The following is a 23,429-nucleotide window of genomic DNA, read 5'->3' as shown; positions in this document are numbered from 1 at the left end:
TTTAGATGCATTATAATACGCATGACATGGTTCTCTCTCTTTAAAAAAGTACATTAAAAGCCAATTAGTTAAAGTACGAAGTTTTCCAGGGATCAAAAGTAATGATAGTAACAACTGAAACATACCATAACAATAAACGTCTTAATGTCCCGAAAAAATGAAGCGCATTTTTGTCAGTCTCCACATTCTTTCTAAGAAGCTTTAGAAAAATGCTACTAATCCCTTCAGAGATCTCGCCAAAACATGACTTTAAATATTATCATCTAAAATCATGACTCTCACGTTGAAGCATTACTGTATAAAGATTTTAAAACGCATACTGACATGCTGTACCTTAAGACTGCATTTTGTTACAATTCCAACTCTCTTCGATTCCGCAAAGTTATTTTAAAGGACACTAATTCATTATTCTTTTACACAACGATTTATACGTTTTTAAAACTTTCTCCCCAATTTGATCACCAACGAAATATAAGTTACTAAAACCACTTTGGAGACCATGTTAATGACCACACATGAGGAATTCTGGAAGCTCTGATTAAATATAAAAGAATAGTCTTCACTTTTCTAAGTAAAGGAAAGTGATGGTTGGGGGTCTCCTCCCTGAACAAGGAAGTTCTGTTACATCCAGGCGAAACCAGCCATGTTGGAAAACACTTGTCAATTACGGTTCTGACAAGTATTCGCGAACACGGCTGGATGAAGCTACCTTGTGTACCGAGGTGCGTACATCAAGGCCCTCTTCGGCTCCGCCACAGGATCTGGGCCTACTTTGGGGACTGTTTCCGAGTTGGAGCCGTCCTTAGGTCCGTACGGAGTGCAGAGCCGAGGGGAAAGAGGGCGGGGAAAGGAGAGTTGGGGGGAAAAGGGTTTGAGAGTTGGAAGCCGCTATCCGCAGCGAGAGGGGCGCGGCGGCCGGCAGAGGTTTCCGAGTTGAGAGCCGGGGGGAGGGGCCGAGGATTCGGGGAGCAGGGGGATCTCAGCAAAAAGTCCCCTCGAGGGGCCTAGGAGCGCAAGAGGAGGAAAGGAAGGGGAAACGCTTCCGTGCACTGACCTGTCCTCGGAGTCCATGCGGCTCAGGGGTTCCCCATCCGACGACATCTCCAAGCTGCCTCGCCGGCCCGCGGAGGTCGCGCTGCTTCCGCCTCCCCCGGTCCCGTAGCCCTCATCGCCGCCGCTGGAAACGACGCTGCTGCTGCTGCTGCCGCCCCCGCCGCCTCCCTGGCTGCCCCGCGGTCCCTTGGGCTCCTCCAGGCCCTCCTTGCCGTCCCCATCCCCGCTGCTGCTGCTGGCGGCACCGGGGCTCAGCGAGCGCGTCTCGTCGCTGCTGCTCCCGCCGCTGCTGCCCACCAGGCTCTCGGCGCTGCTCTCCTCCTCGCCCCCGCCACTGCTGCTGCTCTCGTCCTCCTCCTCCTCGTCCTCCTCCTCGTCCTCCTCCTCCCCGGCCTGGCTGGCGCTCTCGGGGCTCGGCTCCGACATCGTCTCCGCCTCGCCGCCCCCCACTCCGCCGCCGCCTCCACCGCCCCCACCGCCGCCGCCGCCGTTCAGCAGCAGCGCCGCCACCGCCTCGGCCTCCGCCTCTTCTTCCTCCTCCTCTTCCTCCTCCTCCTCCTCTGGCGGCTCAGCCCGACCCCGCGCCGCCGGGCCGGGGCTGCCAGGGGGCAGAGGGCTCAGGCGGGAGAGCTCCTCCAGGTCGGCCATGTCGGTGATAGCGGCGGCCATGGCGGCGCCTGCTCCTCCTCCTCCTCCTCCCCGCCGCCGCCGCCGCCTCCCTCTCTGGACTCTCGCTCCCGTGCCCCCTCCCGAACGCCCAAAACTCCGCCGACGCCGCTGCAGACCAGGAGGAGGGCCCGCGAGCTGCGTCAGCCTGCACACGCGCTACGGAGCCCGCGCGGGGACAGGCGCGCGACTGCGCGCACTCACGCGGAGACGGCTGCGCGCCTGCGCGGCGGCACGCGGTGGCACCTCCCCCCCCCACCCCCGGCCGCGTATTCCGCGCCCCCGCTGGTCCCTGCCCGGCCTCCGCCCCGACCCGCCGAGGACTCAGAGTTTCCGCGGGGCCTTCCCACGGCTTCCCTGCCCGCGCGGCGGGCGGGACACGCGGAACGAAAACCTGAGCGCTAGCCGGCGATTCTAACAGCCCACCGAGGTCTCAAGATAAAGTCATTCATTCCGGGGGGTGTTTGGGGAGTCCCCGATGCACAGGCGCTGAGCTAAGAATCGAACAAGTCCCTGGGCTTCTGAGAGCTGACAGTCTACGAGGAGAGGCGATTAAAATGAGTAAAAATCAATAATACAGTGCGAGGTACTGAGTCCATACGCGCGACATAGAGCCACAGGTTATCATCTAACCTGCGTTCGAATAACCCGAGGAATGGTTAAATCACAGTCTCAGAGCAAACATGTGTGTTCTAGATCTTCAAACTTTTTAGCTCCTGAGCCCTCTAAAACGATTTTGTACATCCTTATACGGTTTGAAGTGACATCCACATTTTTTCCAGCTGCTTATGTTTTATAACTGTCACACTTTTTTAAACGTAGCCAATGAACCCTAAATACCATAGGGATTTAACACCCACCAATATACACTTTTTAGAATCCGATCTCTGTTATGCTTGGGCAATTTCCATCCTTTATCTTCTGGGACTCATGTACATTTTACATCCTGTCCTGAATTTTATCTTAATAATATATTTTATATTCGAACTGTTTTATTGATCATCTTATATTTCCTTGTAACAAAAATGTGTACAGAAATTGAAATTTAACGGTTGTTTTTAAATCTCCTGTGATCATAACACTCTTAAGTCTTATTATTTCAACTGATCAAAACAAATATATTTCAAAATATAAATAAATATTAAACACAAAAGTAAAGTTTTGTTGGCAATGCACCTCACAAAGATGGAATTGAATACTTTTTTAAACTAGATTATTTATCAGTGGATGAGTATTTCTAGACTGAGAACGAGCTGCTTCAATTCTATTCCAAGCTTTCAATTCCATGGATGTAAGCACTGAGAAAACTTGTTCACATAAATAAGTACATGAGAATTAATGGAGTTTTGTTACAGCAATGCAACTCAATTCTTTGAACTCTTTCCAAATTATATGCCCCCAAAAGTCACACAACGATCTAACAAGAAAAAAATACTTTTAATGGTCTATCTGCTGACAACACAGACTAGATTCTCTTTCAACTTTGTTGAAAGCAAGTAACTGAAAACCACCTGACTTGTAAAAGGATGTGTTACTCATTCTCATTCACCAGTCAACAGTTCCTTTTTCGGTGTTGTGGAGGTTTTTGCATCACCGGGGTACAGCACCTTAGGAAGATGTGAGGTGGGGCAGAATTATGCCTTTTTTTTGTAAAGTAGGGGAGGGGCAATTGGGATAAGGGAAGCTGCAAAGGAGCCCACATTACCCTCTGACCCCAGAGCACATTTTCCGGCAGATCCTTTCAGGTAAAAGGGAAGTGAGAATCAGAGAACGGATTGCCTTAAAACAGGCTCGGTGCTCATACACATCTTAGAAAGTCTTCATACACCATGGATACCCCAGTATTATGTCTATTGCCTTAGGCCTTTGGACAGCTGTTATATGTTCCATATGTTGCCTCAAGGGAAAGCAAAAATAAAAATAAGAAATAATAGTATGGGGCATTATGGCTTACAGATACCTTTCACACACACATACAATGCAAAATGCTAACTGCAAATACGTTAACCTCAAAGCCACTCTTTGAGATAGACTAGGAAGGTATTATCTTTCTGTGTTGTCAGTTAAGAACTATTAGAGGGACGTCCCTGGCAGTCCACTGTTTAGGACTCCACGCTTCCACTGCAGGGAGCACAGGTTTGATCCCTGGTCTGGGAACCAAGATCCCATGCGGCGAAGTGAGGCCAAAAAGAAAAAAAAAGAACTATGAGAGAGTTTAGCTGAAAAGTGTGTATTAAGTGTATGTGCCAAGCACTGTATGAAGCCCTAGAGATTTTGGCTGAGTTTGGCTGAGTTATTTAAGGAAAACTTAACGAAGAATGTAGGATTTGAACAGCTGTGTATGTAAGATATACTACATTTAAGTTTAAGTCATTTGAGCTGGATCTTGAAGAGTGAATAGACTAGAATTCTGTGTGAGGGGGAATTCTAGGACTGAGAAGCAGTAACACTGGAAAAGCATAAAAATTTAATTTGTGACTGTTAATTAACCATGAGAAAACGAAGCTAAAAAGCTGAAAAAGAGTTCAAGATGAGATTACAGAAAATCTTGAATAAAAAGATTGACTTTGAAAGATGACAGGTATATTTATATACCACAGTGTGTGTGTGTGTGTGTGTGTGTGTGTGTGTGTGTTTGTGTGTATATATATTTAGAAAAAATATTTTTTAAAGGTGTGCCATGATTAAAGTTATAAGGGTATCTAATGTTATAGATGATATGGAGAAAAATGTGAAAAGACTGAAAGGCGAATGGAGATTAGACACGTGGAAATGGCAGGTATCAAAGCCACAAATGAATGCTCCGACTGCAGTATTTATACTTGAATATGAAAACGAGCTATCTTAGAACTGGCTTTTTGGAGAAAAGTGAGTTTCCCATCACTGGAGAGGTTTTCTGTTTTTTTAATTGCAAATTTTCTGAAAATTTGAAAGAATTGGATAATAAACACCTATACACCCGCCTAGATTCATCAATTACTAACATTTTGCCACATTTGCACAGTCTGTGTCCCTCTGTCTCTGTTTCTTTCTCTATGTCCCCTCCCTCTCCCTCCCCCCTTTCCCTTTCTTGCTCTCCCTCTTGGTTTAGTTGCAGACATCATTACTCTGCATGCATCTCCTTAGAACAAGGCCACTCTCGTACATAACCACAGTGTCACAATGTCATTATCGCATTCAGTGAAGTGTCTGACTAAAGGCAGGACCTCTGGGTGATAGAATTTTTTCAGGTGACATCAGGTGAGAGGTTGGATGAAATGCAAGCAGTGTGGTCTGCAGACCAGTACCCATCCACCCCCTGTTCGTTACCAGCCTGCAGCTAGATACATGCTGAAATTAGCTTCAGGAAACTTTTATAACAACATGGTAGAGTAATTTTACATCTGCTGAACCTAATAATAAAAAATGGAGGCTTATTTTTTGATGTCATCAGTTTACTTTTTATCTTATAATTCTGGTCATTCACTTTTTAAAAATTTATTATCTTATTTATTTATTTATTTGGTTGTGCCAGGTCTTAGTTGCCGCTCACAGGCTCCTTAGTTGCGGCAGGCGGGTTCCTTATTTGCAGCATGCATGTGGGATCTAGTTCCCTGACCAGGGATCGAACCCAGGCCCCCTTCATTGGGAGCGGGAGTCTTAACCACTGTGCCACCAGGCAAGTCCCATCTGGTAATTCATTTTATTGTATTTTTCAAAAGCCTCAGTCCACTGGTAAGTAAAAAACTGATCCTTCAGTTGAGAATCACTGTTCTATTTCCCTCCTGCCTGCTTGGAGAGTATGTGATTCTATGCATAATTATAAGTTACCCAATAATACACCATTGCATACGAGCTATTTGATTAGGAATAGTATTCAAACTCATCAACCACAGTACCAATGGGTCAAATTAGCAACAATAACTTGAATTTTACTGGCGCTTCTACCTACCAAGTCTGCTAACACAGGCAGGTCATTGCCAGTTTTCGGGGAGCCCCTGGGGTGGGAGGATCTCTGCTCACCCAGTGGCCCCCTCCCCTGCTCTGCTCCTACCAGACACTGCAGGCTCCTCCTACCGGGGCCTGTGATACAAACAAAACAGCCAAAGCCATGGTGTAGCCTGAAGAAATGGAGATCGCTGTGTTGACCTCTTTTAGGGGAACCCCGGAGCAGACTGCTTGGCCCAATATCATATATGATTTTCAATGAAACAGGTCTTTATGGTATTACTCAGAGCTCTGTCTCTCCTAGGAACCCAGACATGCTTTCATGGGCCTAGACTGGTGATGGATTTGAGTAACAGCTACCCCAAGCTGCATTTATTACTCCCCATCCAATGACTAAGTCTTTCTTATAGGGCTTCTCTGTCTAATTCTCTTTTCCACGAACATGAGTCCTGTTCAAGGAAGCAGTCTCAGCCCCCAGGCCAGCAGGTTTCTTTCAGCCCTGCCTCACCAGTTTGCCAGACATGCCGAGACATGCTTGAACCCCAGCATCAGACCCAGCTTAGATTCAGGCTGAGATTCCTGCTATACTACATGTACGATACTTCTGAAAAATTCTCTAAAATATGCAGCCATAGCAGGTTTTGCACCTTTATTTGAGGTTCCTCATTCTGCTTGTTGACACTGCCATGGTGAGCAGAATCAGTAGCAGTGTAATGACCTCATTCTCTGATTGACTTGACATCGAAAGAAAGTACATGTGAAAAGAGAGAACATCTTACTGAAAGATGGAATGATAGGATCTTAAAGCTGGAAAAGAACTAGAAAGCTGATGAAAGCTTCCCCAATCTGTAGACTGTCATCCAACAAAAATACAACCAACTGATTATTACGTCTGTTTGCTTGTTTTTTTAAATAGAAGAAGTATCTTACATCTACTGTAGCACTTTCTGGTTTCTAAAGCATTGTAGCATCCCTCATCTCATCGAACTGGAGAGGCTGTGTGGTGCGGTGTTAAAAGCATGAGCTCTGGGGGCTTCCCTGGTAGTGCAGTGGTTAAGCATCCGCCTGCTAATGCAGGGGACACGGTGCGGTGCGAGCCCTGGTCTGGGAAGATCTCACATGCCACGGGGCAACTAATCCCGAGGGCCACAACCACTGAGCCTGTGCTCTACAGCCCATGCTCCGCAGCAAGAGAAGCCACCGCAATGAGAAGCCCACGCATGGCAACAAAGAACCAACACAGCCAAAAATAAATAAAAATAAAATAAATTTATTTTTTTAAAAAAAAGTATGAGCTCTGGGGCCAAACTGCCTGGGTTCAAGTCCTGTTTCTTCCCTTTACACTTGTGACCTTGGGCAACTTACGTCTGTTCTCTGATCTATAAAAGGAGGTTGATAATAGTATCTCCCTCAGGGTTGTTGTAAAGATCAAAAGCTGAGTATCCCTAAGGGGCTCAGAAGAGCACATGTTAGTTACCATCATTATCATCTGTCAGCATCATCTTCTTCATGATTAGTTTTTGAGTTACAGTTTCTGTCGTCAGTAGGACCATTTTAAGACGTAACTGCTTTGGCTGGTAACTTTCGACAATAAGGACATCATAAGCATGTCTGGTATTGTGAATAGTTTCTAATTTTGAATTTAGTAAACTGCTTTTTCTATAAACTAGCAATGAAAGGATAAGCAAAATGTGAAAAGTGAATAACATAAATACCATGGTTTGGTTTTTTTAAAATGACAACTTAGTTTTCACTCAAATGAACGGAACTTTACTTTACATCTTAACCCATCAGTGTCGATTTCCTACTCTGTCTTCAATCCCACCCTCTCCACTGGCTCTTTCTTTTCAGTTCATGAACACAATCAGGTCTTTTCATCCTTGTAAGTATTGATTCTGTTTTCATCTAAACTTCTAAAAATCTGAACAAGGGCTTCCCTGGTGGCGCAGTGGTTGAGAGTCCGCCTGCCGATGCAGGGGACACGGGTTCGTGCCCCGGTCCGGGAGGATATCACATGCTGCAGAGCGGCTGGGCCCGTGAGCCATGGCCGTTGAACCTGCGCGACCGGAGCCTGTGCTCCGCAATGGGAGAGGCCACAACAGCGAGAGGCCCGCGTACCGCAAAAAAACAAACAAACAAACAAAAAATAAATAAAAATAAAAATATGAACAAGAGTTGCTTGTTGCACTCTCTTACCCCCCATATATTGTCCCTCTACTGCAACATGATATCCAACCCCACTACATTTTTGAAAACTACTCTCAGTAAAATCATTAATTGCCAAACCTAGGGGATACTCTTCAGTTCTTGGCTTACAACTTTGCTATCACACTACGATGAAAATAAGTCTCAGGTCAAATTCTGCGTTGTGCACTTTGTGGCATATTCTCCTCTTCTCTCTTGAATTCTACGATGCCACACTTATCTATAATAGATTGCCAATACCTTTCATCGTTTCTTCTTGATCTCCTGTTCTTTAAATGTTGGCTCCCAAGTCTATATACTTGGCCAAGTCTCTTCTTGTTCTACAGAGTCTTCCTGGTAAATAACATCCAGTCTCCCGATTCTGATCCCTTGTTGATGAATCTTGAGAGCCTCCCAGATTCATCCTCCACATGGCTGGAGAGCACCAATGCCTCCCTACGACAGAGGATCCCTCATTTATACAGCACCAATATAAAAACTTGTCTGTGTGTCTGTCCCACAGTCTTCTCATGTATTGCCAATTGACTTCAGCCTTTTGGGTTCTTCAGTAACTGTCAGGTACTCTGAGTAAATATCAATTTACTCAAAGTCCACTGATTGGACTAGGCAGAAGTTAAGCATGCCCCCTCTCCCACCCAACATTGATGTCAGGTGGTAGCTTACAAGGAAAGCAAGCCTTCGACGAAATTCTTCCAAATGTGTTAATTTTTATCTGCAAGTGGGCAAAAAAAGTTATAACCTGCGCATGTAAGGTTAAGGAAATCCTCACTCTCTGTCCTGAAGCATGCCTAAAGCATCTTGTAGGAGAGGCTCACTCTGAGGTGGGTGCAGCAATATCCAAACAGCAGAATCACTCAACCTTCTATTCAGGTCTGTCAGTAGATGCCTCCAAGAATTGAACAGAAGATGGACCTAGAGATGATCACACTAAGTGAAGTAAGCCAGACAGAGAAAGACAAGTATCATATGATCTCACTAATATGTGGAATCTTAAAAAAAAAAGATACAAATGAACTGATTTATAAAACAGAAACAGACTGACAGACATAAAAAACAAACTTACGGTTACCAAAGAGGAAAGGGGGGTGGGGAGGGATAAATTAAAAGTTTGGGATTAGCAGATATAAACTACTATATACAAAATAGATAAACAACAGGGCTTACTGTATAGCACAGGGAACTGTGTTCAGTATCTTGTAATAAACTATAATGGAAAAGAATCTGAAAAAGAATATATATATATATATATATACGTGTGTGTGTGTGTGTGTATATATATATATATAAAAAATACATATATATGTAACTGAATCACTTTGTTGCACACCAGAAACTAACACGACACTGTAAATCAACTATAAATAAATAAAAAACAAAATTAAATAAAAAACAAAAATAAAAGAATAAAGAAAACAATAGACACTATTTTAAAAAATTGAATAGAAGGCACTGGGGAGAAGTAGATAACACAGAACCATATAGAATTTAGACTGAGAAGGTAGTAGGCTGCTGGGCTTTCTAGCAACTTATTCACCATATATTGGATCTACTGAGTGTCTCCTATGTGTCAAGCGCTGTTCTCAGCACCGGATATAGACCTATGGTGGGTAAAGTCAAGAAAAATTCCTACTTTCATAGAGCTTACTCTCTGGTTAGGTGTTCTCATACCTCATTCTCACAAGAGTGACAGGGCTGTGAAGTCTTTCTAGCCAGCCATATATCTGGGACATCATTTATTTCACCAATGAAAATGTATTTCTAACATCCCTTATGCTAATTAATGAACCTTCTGGTATAAATTTCAATAAAGATCCTTGAAATGCTTAAGTAGCCACCTGGGGAGTATGGATTCCTGATTAGGGCACTTCAGATGATAACTAACCACCTCTGGAGTGTGAATTCCTAATAGGGTAACTCTAATGATAACTAACCTCCCCTAGAGTGTAGATTAAAGTTAATTTACACACAAGTACATTACACTGTTTATAAGGAAGTATTTTAAAATAAATTATTACAGAGGCAATATGACAACATGGCAGGAAGTATGGTTGCTCAGAACTCCCAAGTTTCACATAGAGATCTTTTTTTTTTTTTTTTTTTTTTGGCTGTGCCGCAAGGGTTGCAGGATCTTAGTTCCCCCACCAGGGATTGAACCTGGGCCCAAGGCAGTGAAAGCACAGAGTCCTAACCACTGGAACGCCAGGGAATTCCCCACATAGAGATTTTAAAATCCTGAAGCACACTACCTCCCTAGGACTCCCAGATCCTTCCCAAGATCCAGCAACTACAGGGACAACAAAAGGCATCAGGACCCCCCCCAGGCCCCTCCTACTGTCACATGGTTTCTATCCATTCTGAATGGCGAGTGTCCATATCATTCCAATCACTGAATTTTTTTTTTATTATTATTATTTTTTTTTTACGCGGGCCTCTCACTGCCGTGGCCTCTCCCGTTGCGGAGGACAGGCTCTGGACCCGCAGGCTCAGCGGCCATGGCTCACGGGCCCAGCTGCTCCGCGGCATGTGGGATCTTCCCGGATCGGGGCACGAACCCGCGCCCCCTGCATCGGCAGGTGGACTCTCAACCACTGCGCCACCAGGGAAGCCCCCCAAAAATTTTACTTCAAGTAAAAGCCAAGAATCCAAAGGGAGAATTGGGTCAGGCACCCAGAATCCTCCAGTGTTCCTCGTGAGAGACCCCTTGAAGGATTTAGCCTAGAGCATCATTGCTAAAGGTACAGGCTACAGACCTCTTGGGATTTGTACACCCTACTTACACAATGGGAGGGAATATTTTTAGAAAAATCACATATCTTGGGAATTCCCTGGTGGTCCAATGGTTAGGACTTCACGCTTTCACTTCTGAGGGTCCGGGTTCAATCCCTGGTCAGGGAACTAAGATCCCTCAAGCTGCGCGGTGAGGCGAAAAAAATAAAAAAATCACATATCTTGAATATCTTTCATTTGGCCAGAAAAAAACCCTCTAATTTCCAACATTTATCCTGTTGTTCCACAGGCCATTGTTTTTACCAGTAAAATCCATTTCCCACGTTTGGCTGGCAAATTATAAAGTGTCATGGTTGGTCAAGTTACGGGTAACAGAAGCATTTGCAAAAGCTGCCTCTGAAAGCAAGAAAACCACCACCCCTGGCCTGCGTGTTATTTTTTTTTTTCCTTTAGCTTTTCATTATAAACATTTTTTTATACATACAGAAAAGTGGAGAGAATAGTTTAATGAACACCCATATACTCATAACCTAGTCCTAATACTCTTAACATTTTATCATATTTGCTCAAGTATTACATAGTTAATTATAGACATCATGATATTTCACCCTTAAACACTTTTTGTGTGTGTGTGGTACGCGGGCCTCTCACTGTTGTGGCCTCTCCCGTTGCGGAGCACAGGCTCCGGACGCGCAGGCTCAGCGGCCATGGCTCACGGGCCCAGCCGCTCCGCGGCATGTGGGATCTTCCCGGACCGGGGCACGAACCCGTGTCCCCTGCATCGGCAGGCGGACTCCCAACCACTGCGCCACCAGGGAAGCCCTCACCCTTAAATACTTTATGATGCATTTCTAACACCCTAATACATTTCCCCATGATCACAATACCACCATCACACTGAATAAAATTAACAGTAATCCCTAATATCCTCTCATGCCCAGCCTGTACTCAGATTTTCACATTTGTCCCCAAAAGGCGTTTACAGTTGATTTTTAAAAACCAGACCCAATGAGGATCTTGCCTTTCATTTGGCTGTTACTGGCTTGTACCTTCCAGATTAGAATGCTGGTAGCATCTGAATTACAGCCTAATCTAAGTGGTACACATGTAATATCCCCAAATACAGGCTAAAATATGTTAAAGAAAATTATAGAACTCATAATGACTTTACTAGATACTTTTACCAACATCATCTCATTTATCTCTTTCCCAGAAAGGAAGAAGGTTTCCAAAGGACTCAGCCAAGCTAACGTGTATTCTCCGTAGCAAAGACCTTTCTAGTCAATTTGAGAATTCCAACACCACACTTGGAGAAACGCTGGCCAGTGGTGTAATACGCAGACTCTCAGGTACGGCTCCGAAGGCTCCCTAGGATCTAGCCTCAGACCACTTTTCTACTGCCTTCTGTCCCCACGTAGGTACCCGGATCTATTCAATGTTTGCTGACTAGTCAGGCGGGGACTAGGGCGAGGAGAGACGCCTGGGACAGAAAACGCCTGGGACAGAAGAACGCCACGCCTGTGCTTGCATGAAGGCATCTTTTTAAATTTTGTGTCCTGGGTACCTTCCTCACCTTGCCCGGTCCCCACCCTGAGATCTCAGGCACCTCACCTGTACAAACAATTTCAGCACATCACACACGGAGTTTAGGATTTCCTCTTATAAACACTTTGGAAATCAAAGCGTGCGTTCTTGGTAACGGTCCATAGGTTACCTGAATTTTGGCACCTGAAGATCTGAGATTCCTAGGGCCTCTGAGGATCCAGACAAAGCCTACATGTGACTGCTGAAAGGTGCTTTTGTCAGGACAAGACAGCCCTGCAGAGGGTACACGCTGGGCAGGCAGTTGCCTGGGAAGGTGCAAAACCTGCTTCACCCAAATGGCAGGGATCTACGATCTCTACCTCATATGCGGGTGATGAGAAATGGGTACTGAATGGACCTTTCCAAATCCAAGCCAACCATTTGCCAGGAGACTTTGGGCTTCACCTGACTTGGTCGTGCCTGTTTCCTCATCTCTAAAATGTGAGTGATCATCATTACTTTTTTTAGCATTATTGTGAGGAGTGAAAGAGTCGTAAGTAAAGCCTTTCTTCCTGTAACATAGTTGGTGCTCATTAAATCCTAGTTTCTCTAGAAGAGCTTAACAGAGAGTTAATACACCTGTTTCCTTCAGGAAATGTTCCAGCCGTGGTGGAGGTTTTGGACCTGCCAAGACCTGAGATGATGGTAAAAATAATAATAAGGAGGAGGGGGGAAGGGATGGTGAAAGGGAAGAGGAGGGAAAGGGTGAGGGAGAGGAAGAAGGAGAGGAGAAGGAGAATTTATTTATTACTATTATTTTTAATTTTATTTATTTATTTTTGGCCGCATTGGGTCTTCATTGCTGTGCGCGGGCTTTCTCTTGTTGCGGTCAGTGGGGGCTACTCTTCACTGCGGTGTGCGGGCTTCTCATTGCGGTGGCTTCTCTTGTTGTGGAGCACGGGCTCCAGGCGCGCGGGCTCAGTAGTTGTGGCGCACGGGCTTAGTTGCTCCGTGGCATGTGGGATCTTCCCGGACCAGGGATCGAACCCATATCACCTGCACTGGCAGGCGGATTGTTTTCTTTGTTTTTTTTGCGGTACGCGGGCCTCTCACTGTTGTGGCCTCTCCCGTTGCAGAGCACAGGCTCTGGACGCGCAGGCTCAGCGGCCATGGCTCACGGGCCCAGCTGCTCCGCGGCATGTGGGATCCTCCCGGACCAGGGCACAAACCTGCGTCCCCTGCATCGGCAGGCGGACTCTCAACCACTGCGCCACCAGGGAAGCCCAGGCAGGTGGATTCTCAACCACTGCGCCACCAGGGAAGTTCCAGGAGAAGGAGAATTTATTGTCTTTACTTCTGCCAGACATTGTTCTAAGAATTATATATGGATTAACTCATTTAATTCTTCCAACCCTATGAGGTAGTAATTTGTAAAATCCCAGCGCAGAGATGCAAAACGGCCCTCTCCAGAGTCCTGAGGCTCCTCTGGTTAAGTGAGCTAAGGCAGAAGAGGAAATTCTCGTTGCTTTTTCTCTCGAATCCATGTGGATATCTGGCCAGGCTGGGTCTCCTTATCTGGCCTGTGGCATAGCAGTCAGGGCACACACTGCCTGCCCAGGGGGGTACCATGCTGAAATGAGAAGCATCCTCTTCTCTGACCAGTTTCTAATATTGTGAGTTATCAAATAAGCTGTGCTGTTCGTATAACACTAGAGCTAATGATGAACACTAGATCCTAAGATGATCTCCTTTGTGTTTTATAAAATATGAGAGTAGGTTTGTTGGTTTGTTTAGTGGAGTTAAGTGGTTTCAGAAGATCCACTCCCAAATTGTAGTCCAAGTTCCCACATGCTGACTTTCAATCATTTGCCAAAAGCTTTGCCAGTCCTTTAGTTTATCGGTCAGCAAAATGACTGTGTGGTGCAGTGGTTAAGAATCCGCCTGCCAGTGCAGGGCACACGGGTTCGAGCCCTAGTCGGGGAAGATCCCACATGCCACGGAGCAACTAAGCCTATGCGCCACAACTACTGAGCCCACATGCCACAACTACTGAAGCCCGCACACCTAGAGCCCGTGCTCCGCAACAAGAGAAGCCACCGCAATGAGAAGCCTGCGCACCACAACGAAGAGCAGCCCCCGCTCGCCGCAACTAGAGAAAGCCCACGTGCAGCAACGAAGACCCAATGCAGCCAAAAAAACAAAAAAAATGGTTGTGTGTTTCACGAATGGTGTGCGTTTCACGTCTGTTAGCATCTCTGAGAACTTTCAGTGAACCTAGTCACTTCTGTCATCAACTTCTCCAGGCCACTGATATGGAAGTTAACTTTAAGTAACAAAAGTTAGTTTACCCACAACAAATTATGCATTTTAGCATTTGTAAAGCATGTCATGTTTTCTCTCCATTGCCTCCCATGCAGCTCTTTACATTGCTGGCATATCAATGACAGATCTCTTCAAGCTCACATCAATGAAAGGTCTTCAAAATGCTTCCCGCCCCAGAATTCTTGGCTATCAAGATCCACATGGGCAGAAAGAGTTTTGATCATTTCCAGCCTTCCAGCAAACAGATCAAGTATGTCATCATTTGGTATTTTTATTTATTCAGAAAATACTGACTGAACACCTACTATGTGCCAGGATTTGTAGAGTCTCTGGCAGAGAATTCAGAAATCTTCTGCCGGTTGGAAAGGATATGGAGAAAGCCTAGAAAAAGGAGAGAGGCAATTCCTAGAGGCACAGGGAGGCTGTGGAGAGAGCAGGGTGTTCGCACAGACTCCCTCAGCTAGAGAAAACGTCTGTGAAAAGACCAGACACAATGCAGGTTCTGTCTCAAATATTTGAATCTATTCCATCTACACCATTTGGCTGGCAGGAAGTCCCTGCTCTCTGTGGATTTACTAACGGGAGACACAAACCTCTGACATAATGAAGTGGCAGGAGGCATGCTTTACTCCAACTTCCCTTGAAGGGAGAATAGTGGCTAAAGTTTCTTCTGTTAATCCCAGGGCACACATTTTCATGTGGGTGCACTTGCTGGTACGCAATTATCTGTTAAATCCAACAGGCTTCAGCTCTGTAAGATACAGAAAATTAACTCATTGGTATTTTCAAACAATAAGAAAAAGGAGGCGTAGCAGCGAAGTTTGGACACTGGGCCCTTTCTTAGAATGAGACAGAGTCTGATCTCTTAGAGGAGAAGCTTTGCTTGTACTGTTTTCTTGCCCTGGTCTGCTCCATCCTTGCACATTTCTGACAACTACACAAGCTACAGGCTGAACTCAGTTCCCTTGATCGTATTTAGCCATCAGCGAATCTGGGGAAAACTCTAGATTTTAGAAGGTTAAATCAGACAATAATTCAGAAAGTTTGCTTTTAAGGAGAGGCAACATAATTATTGCTCTGAAGAAAATTTTCATGCAGTCCACAGATAATTAGCTACAAAACCTAAATTAGATGCAGTACTTGCTACATCGACTTTCTGTAACCTAGAAAAAAAAAGATTCCTCAGCAAAGCCCACAACATTGTAATGAAAAAAGCCATCTACTAAGCCTGGCCTGATTGACTTGGTCAAATGGTATATAAATTAAATCCATCTGAAGAATCTGATCTCCAAATGGGATTTTCATTTCCATAAGACTGCAGTTTAAAAATGTATGTGAAGTAAGAAAGAATAAAATCATTTCCCCCCACGCCTGGTGAACTTGGCAGCCCACGTGGAAAATGAGCCAGCTCTTCCCCTGCTGAACAAATCCATTCAAAAGGATTTCATAGTTTTCCTTCCTTATCCTTTGGAATGTGGAAGCCATTTTCCAGTGGGTTTAAAAAAAAAATTCTGAATTTAACCCTTTGAGAGAAGATATTCATTCACTTTTTCTATTTCTCTAAGGGTATGGAGAATAATGCAATGGAGTTTTTGTTTGGTTTTTTTTGGTCTTTTTTTTTTTTTTTTTTAGCGCAAATGCTATAGGCAGAAAGTTGATTCAACCTTATTTAATGAGGATCCAAGGGAAATAGTTGTGCCTAATATAGTGCAAAATTCTGTAACTGAACTAATGTGACTTTGCAGCCATCTGCCAGGGAAATACCAATGCAGGTAGATTAAATGATACAGAAAACTTTTTTTTTTTTTTGCTTTGGTATTGCAAAATTAAATAAGCTAATTAAAAACACCAGTTGAAAAAAAAAAAACACCAGTTGATGCAGCCATTATGGAAGACAATATACAGGTTCCTCAAAAAACTAAAAATAGAGTTTCCATATGATTCTGTAATCCCACTCCTGGGCATATATCCAGAGAAAACCATAATTCGAAAAGATACAGGCACCCCAATGTTCATAGCAGCACTATTTACAATAGCCAAGACATGGAACCAACCTAAATGTCCTTCGACAGATGAATGGATAAAGAAGATGTGGTACATATATACAATGGAATATGAGCCATTTAAAAGAATGAAGTAATGCCATCTGCAGCAATATGGATGGACCTAGAAATTATACTAAACGAAATAAGTCAGAAAGAGAGACAGCTGCCATATGATATCACTTATACGTGGAATCTAAAATATGACACAAAGGAACATATCCATGAAACAAAAACAAACTCACAAATATAGAGAACAGACTTGTGGTTGCCAAAGGGGAGGGAGTGTGGGGGAGGGATGGATTGGGAGTTTGGGGTTAGCAGATGCAAACTATTATATATAGAATGGATAAACAACAAGGTCCTACTGTACAGCACAGGGAACTATATTCAATATCCTGTGATAAACCATAACGGAAAATAATGTGAAAAAGAATATATGTATGTATAACTGAGTCATTTTGCTATAGTACAGCAGAAATTAAATACAACATTGTAAATCAACTATACTTCAATAAAATTTTTTAAAAAATCTTCAGTTGAAGACTGCTAGCTTTTGTAGTCAAGTTGGATTCTTTCTGGAGTGTCATTCTTCCCTTGTCTAGTTTATCGCCTATCCTAAGCCAAACTCTATTCCAGGTAGAAAAGATAAATACATATTTGCTTATATATGCATAAAGTACATCTTCCAGAAGAGAAACACACACACACACACAAAAAACTTGGTAATTTTTGCATATTTTATATTTTCTTTTTCTGTATTGATCAAGACAACTTGTACACTGGGACTCACAAAATGAAGCCAGCCTCCGTGGCCTGGCCCACATCACAAATTTCAACCTAAATCAGCCTGTGTTTATGGGAAACACCTGTCAAGAAACTGAACCTAACCAATCAAAATCCTCTAACTCAGCTTTCACTAGCTTACCTGACCATAGAAAATAGAACGGCTGGCCTTATAAGGAAATCCCCCACCTCCTAGCCCATCATGCCCTATTTCCACGTTACCTCTTCTAATACTCTGTAAAACTCGCTCCTGCCCCAGATCTTAGGCCACTGCTCCTGAGGCACTGGACTCTCCCAATCCATGGAATATTTCCCTTAAATAAAGGACATCAAACTTGCTACTAAATTGTTCTAGTTTTGTCATTTGACTAGTATAGGTAATTCATTCACGTTAATCCAAACTGAGAAAGGATATACAGGAAAAGTCTTTCTATCCCTAACCCCTAGCTGCCCAATCTTTCCTTTCCAAAACAGCTAATGTTGTAAGTTTGTTTTGATTTTGTTTTTGTTGCAGTAAGGAGTGTAACTCTTTCTGAGACATTTTATGGATATTTAGGTAACTACATATATGTATTCTCTAAATCCTAATCTTTATTTTTATACAAAGGGTAGCGTAGCAAAATATTAATCTGTGCCATACCTTTTTTTAACTCAAAATATACATTTGACAAAGGAGCAAAATCTGTAACAACTGGATATCCACATCCAAAAAGAAAAAAAAAAGAGAATCTAGACACAGACTTTACATCCTTCACAAAAGTTAACTCAAAATGGATCATAGGGCTTCCCTGGTGGTGCAGTGGTTGGGAGTCCGCCTGCCTATACAGGGAACACGGGTTCGTGCCCTGGTCCGGGAGGATCCCACATGCCGCGGAGCAGCTGGGCCCGTGAGCCATGGCCGCTGAGCCTGTGCGTCCAGAGCCTGTGCTCCACAGCGGGAGAGGCCGCAGCAGTGGGAGGCCCGCGTATCGCAAAAAAAAAGGATCATAGACCTAAATGTAAAATGTAAAAAGTATACAACTCCTAGAAGACAGATTAGGAGAAAACCTAGATAACCATGAGTATGGTGGATGCCTTTTTAAATATAACACCAGAGGAATTCCCTGGTGGTCCAGTGGTTAGGACTCTGCATGTTCACTGCCAAGGGCACGGGTTCAATCCGTGGTCAGGGAATTAAGATCCCACAAGCTGTGCATCACAGCCAAAAAAATAAAAGAAAGAAAAGAAAGAAAGAAAAAACGATAACACCAGAAGCATGATCCATAAAAGAAAAATTGATGAGCTATTTTTTATTAAAATTAAAAACTTCTGCTCAGTGAAGGACATTGCCAAAAGAATGAAAAGACGAGCCACAGACTGGGAGAAAATATTTGTAAAAGACATATCTGATGATGGACTGTTAGCCAAAATATACAAAGATCTCTTAAAGCTCAACAATAATTGGGTATCGTGAAAATATATTTGGTCTTTGCCCCCAGTTCCTAACACAGAACTCCTAAAACCCTAGGAATTTTCTGAGTAACAGGAGTATCTTTTTATTCATAACCAGCCCCTTCCACCACAATGGATTTGTGCTAATGAGGTGGCTCATGGTGGGGCCCTTAGAAAACCTAGACCTAATGATTAGAGAGTCAGAGCTCTCAGCTCCACCCACCAACCTCAGGAGGCTGGACATTGAGCTCTAAGAGAGTTGGTGAACCCATTCAAGTACTAGGAGGGTGGTATACACAGAGTGGGTGTGAAAGCGTCTTGATTCCTCCTACCCCCATACTTTGTCCTGTGAATCTCTCCATTTGACTCTTCATGAGTTGCATCCTTTATCCTAAATATAATTAAAATGCTTTCCTGAGTTTTGTGAGCCATTGTAGCAAATTATTGAACATGAGAGTGGCTCATGAGAACCCCTGAATTTGTAGTTGATCAGGCAAAACTGTATGTAGCCTGGGTATGTCATTTGCAGTTGGCATCTGAAGTGGGACAGTCTTTTGAGCCTGAGCCCTTTAACTTGTGGGATCTGATGCTAACTCCAGGTAGACATTGCCAGATGAATGGAATTGTTGGATACCACGTTGGTGTCAGAGAATTGGAGAATTGATGGTGTTGGAAAAGACACAATATATTTGGTGTCTGGGGGGGGAAAAGCCTCGCAATAAGAAAATGAACAAACAACCTGATTAAAAATGCACTGGATGGGAATTCCCTGGTTGTCCAGTGGTTAGGACTCAGTGCTTTCAGTGCCGGAGCCTGGATTCAATCCCTGGTTGGGGAAACAAGATCCCGCAAGTCGTGTGGCAAGGCACCCCCCAAAAAAGATTTTTTAAATGCACAGGACTTGAACAGAGAAGATATACAGATGGCAAGTAAGTATATGAAAAGATGCTCAACATTATATATTATTAGGGAATTACAAATTAAAACAATAAGGTATCACTACACACCTATTAGAATGGTGAAAATCCAAAACACTGATAATACCAAATGCTGGCGAGGAGCCACAGGAACCGCAGGAACTCTCATTCTTTGCTGGCTTAAGGCAAAATGCCACTTTGGAAGACAGTTTGGCAGTCTCTTACAAAACTGAACATACTCTTACCATGCAGTCCAGCAATTGTGTTTCTTGGTATTTACCCAAGTGTGCTGAAGAGTTATGTCTACACAAAAACTTGCATACACATGTTTATAGCAGCGTTATTCATAGTTACCAAAACTTGGAAACAACCAAGATGTTCTTCAGCAGGTGAACAGATACACAAACTTTTTTTTTTTTTTTGCGGTACGCGGGCCCCTCAGTGTTGTGGCCTCTCCCGTTGCGGAGCACAGGATCCAGACACACAGGCTCAGCGGCCATGGCTCACGGGCACAGCCGCTCCGCGGCATGTGGGATCTTCCCGGACCGGGGCACGAACCCGTGTCCCCTGCATCGGCAGGCGGACTCTCAACCACTGCGCCACCAGGGAAGCCCCGTTTTTTTTTTTTTTTAATGAGGTTAATCTTACACCTGGTGACTCTTTCAAAATGATTCATATTATTTTTCCTGAACTGACACAAAATTTTGAACAGGTCATGAAACCTAATATTTATTAGGCAAGGAGAACTACTGGAGCACTGGTGACCCAGGAGAACAGCTCACAGTTAGGCTGAAAAAGGAGCAGGTGTGAGCCAGAGAGCGTGCAGCACTTTGTGGGACCTTAAGGGATTTTGGTCTTTGGTCCATAAACAATGGAAACCCTTTGAAGGGTTTTGGGCTGTTTTTACTTATACCACTCCTGACACCACTTCTGTCTTTTCCAACACCATGACTCCAACGCTTTGATGCCAACTAGATGTGCAAGAATTCAATTCAATTCTGACACGATCTACCCGGAGTTAGCGTCAGACCCCACAGGCTAAAGGGCTCAGTCCCACAAGACTGCTCTCACCTCAGACGCCAACTGCAAGTCCAGAACACTCTTACTTCTGAATGACCGACTACAATTTGGGGGTTCCCAGAACCATCTCCTCAGATTTAGAAATTGGCTAGACTGACTCACAGAGCTGAGGAAATTGCTTTACCTGCTGTTACTGGTTTATTATAAAAGACAGAACTCAAGAACAGCCAGTGGAAAAGATGCGTAGGGCAGGGTATGGGGGAAGAGGCTCGAAGCTTCCATGACCTTTCTGGGTGGGTGGGCCATCCTCCCAGTACCTTGATGTGTTCACCAACTAGGAGCTCTCCAAACTCCATTATTTAGAGGATTTTATGGAGGTTTCATTATACAGGAACAAATGGTTAAATCATTGGTCGTTGGTGATTGGACTTGGTGATTGGTCTCAACCCCCAGCCCCTCTCCCCTCTCCAGAGGTCGGGTGTGGAGGGTGTGTGTGAAAGTTCCAACCCTCTAATCACATGGTTTGGTCTTTCCTGGTGAACAGTCCCTAGCCTAGAGCTATCTAGGTGTCCCCAGACACCAGTCACCTCAATAGAATACAAAAGATTTTCTTATCACTCCAGAGATTCCAAGGGTTTTAGGAGCTATATGCCAGGAACCAGGGACAGAGACTAAATCTTTATTATTATTATTTTTGGCCATGCGGCTTGCAGGATCGTAGTTCCCCTACCAGAGATTGTGCTCCCTGCAGTGGAAGCGCAGAGTCCTAACCACTGGACCACGAGGGAATTCCCTAAGTCTTTATTATTTATGATACTACAGATTTTAAGTGGAAGGATGTGCTCAAGTTTCCATTTTTGTGCAGGGGGAAAATGGATTGGGGGGAGATAAAAAGTTAGTGTTGATGGTAGTTTGATCTGGGAGACGGAGGAAGAGATGAAGAGAAGAGCATACACTTGAGGAATACGAAGGTCCAACAGCAGGACTGGGAGGCAGATGTCGGGGGTAAGGCAGGAAGAGCCATGACTGCGATAGCTCCTTGGGGTCCATCTGCGCAGCTGCACAGAGAGTGACGCCAATCATGAGCTAAGAACTGGAGGAGGACTAGGTTTAGAGCGAAAGTGTGTGAACTCAGTTTTCAGCACGTTGTATTAAAGGTGCTTTCGAGACATTCAAGTGGAGATGTCAAACATGCAGCTGGAGATATTCACCTGAGACAATGATGTGCTTCCAGATATTTCTGTCTAGGGCTAGTCCCGATATCACGGGGGACAGAATATCAAGTGAGAAAAGCTGGAGGCTGAAGCATGGGTTGATAATGTAGTTTATGAACTTGACCAAATTCTCTTCCACTCTTCATTTGGTTCCTAATAGGTACTGAATAAATGTTTGAAGAATAGAATCTTTTAATATTTTCAATGGTTATTTGGACCTCATCCTGGGCTGCTCATAAGAGCAAGTAAAACATTGGTTGGTATGTCTCCCTCCCTAGTTCCCTCTCAGTTACACATTTTTTAGGGAGTGGAAAGGAGACAACACTAAGAATCGTTTCTTTGGTGTCTGGTTGTAGCACAGTAGAAAAGAACTCTAACACCACCGTCTCACCAAACCTCACTTCCATTTCCTCTGGAAATCCTTTCCTTGTGTTCCCCATCCCATAGAAGAAAATCCCATCTTTGTATCTCCCTATATGAAAGATACACTTTCACGGCAGCAACACCCATCATTCCATTAGAGCATCAAGTGTTTCTTTGTTTCCCTGCAAGACTGTGAGCTCTTTCAAGGCAGATATGTTGTCAGAATCCACCTTTGTATCTCTAGCACATTGCTTAGCTCAAAGTAGGAAGTGCTCAATACATTTTTTAAATCAAAACTTTACTTTTTAGTGCTGTTTTAGGCTCACAGCAAAGTGAAGCAGAGTACAGAGTTCTCATATACCTCTATCCCTACACACACATACCTTCTCCCCCTATCCAGCACCAGAGTGGTACATTCGTTACAATTGATGAACCTATACTGACACATCAGAATCACCCAAAGTCCATAGTGCATGTTAGGGTTCACTTTTGGTGTTGTACATTCTATGGTTTGGACAAATGTATAATGACATCCATCATTATAGTATCACACAGAAGAGTTTCCTGCCCTAAAAATCCTCTGTGCTCTGCCTATTCTTCCCTCCCGCCCTCTAACCCCTGGAAACCACTAATTTTTTTACTGTCTCCATAGTCTTGCCTTTTCCAGAATGTCATACAGTTGAAATCATACACTATGGAGCCTTTCCAAAATGGCTTCTTTCATGAAGTAGTATGCATTTAAGGCTCTTCCTTCTCTTTTCATGTACTTTTTAGTGCTGAATAATATTCCATTGTCTGGAGGTACCACAATTTATTGATCCATTCACCTCCTGAAGGACCTCTTGGTTGCTTCCAAGTTTCGGCAATTATGAATAAAGCTGAGATAAACTTGTGTTCATGTTTTCTGTGTGAACACAAATTTTCAGTTCATTTGGGTAAATACCAAAGAGTGTGATTGCTGGATTGTACGCTAAGAGTATGTTTCGTTTTCTAAGAAACTGCCAAGCTGTCTTCCAAAGTGGTTGTACAATTTTGCGTTCCCATCAGCAATGAATGAGAGTTGCTGTAGCACTACTACACACCTATTAAAACAGCCAAAATATCTTTAAAAAGCTTTTAAATTTTCTACCTAAATGGATAGATTATATTTATTGGTAAGGTGCTGTGAAAAACCTCAGAGCTAAGAATTACTCTGGGGTTTCCCTTTAGGAAAGCCCCGAACTCAAACTTCT

The 23,429-nt window shown here is 43.9% G+C and overlaps 1 protein-coding gene across 3 annotated transcripts in view; it reads right to left on the bottom strand.

Moving 5' to 3' along the window:
- The window catches only part of AEBP2 (AE binding protein 2), a 71,021-nt gene extending 69,266 nt beyond the window's left edge, over window positions 1-1,755 (bottom strand). For all 3 annotated transcript variants that reach the window (XM_060024379.1, XM_060024381.1, XM_060024380.1), the window contains exon 1: window positions 1,055-1,755. In XM_060024379.1, the coding sequence (XP_059880362.1) occupies window positions 1,055-1,722 (668 nt within the window). In that variant the 5' untranslated portion in view covers window positions 1,723-1,755. The remainder of the gene's footprint in view (window positions 1-1,054) is intronic.
- Window positions 1,756-23,429: the final 21,674 nt, after the last annotated feature.

This window comes from Delphinus delphis, chromosome 11 (assembly GCF_949987515.2).
Source record: "Delphinus delphis chromosome 11, mDelDel1.2, whole genome shotgun sequence".
Classification (NCBI taxonomy): domain Eukaryota; kingdom Metazoa; phylum Chordata; class Mammalia; order Artiodactyla; family Delphinidae; genus Delphinus; species Delphinus delphis.
The sequence above is the reverse complement of the archived record's forward strand: the minus strand, read 5'-3'. Positions and strand labels throughout refer to the sequence as shown.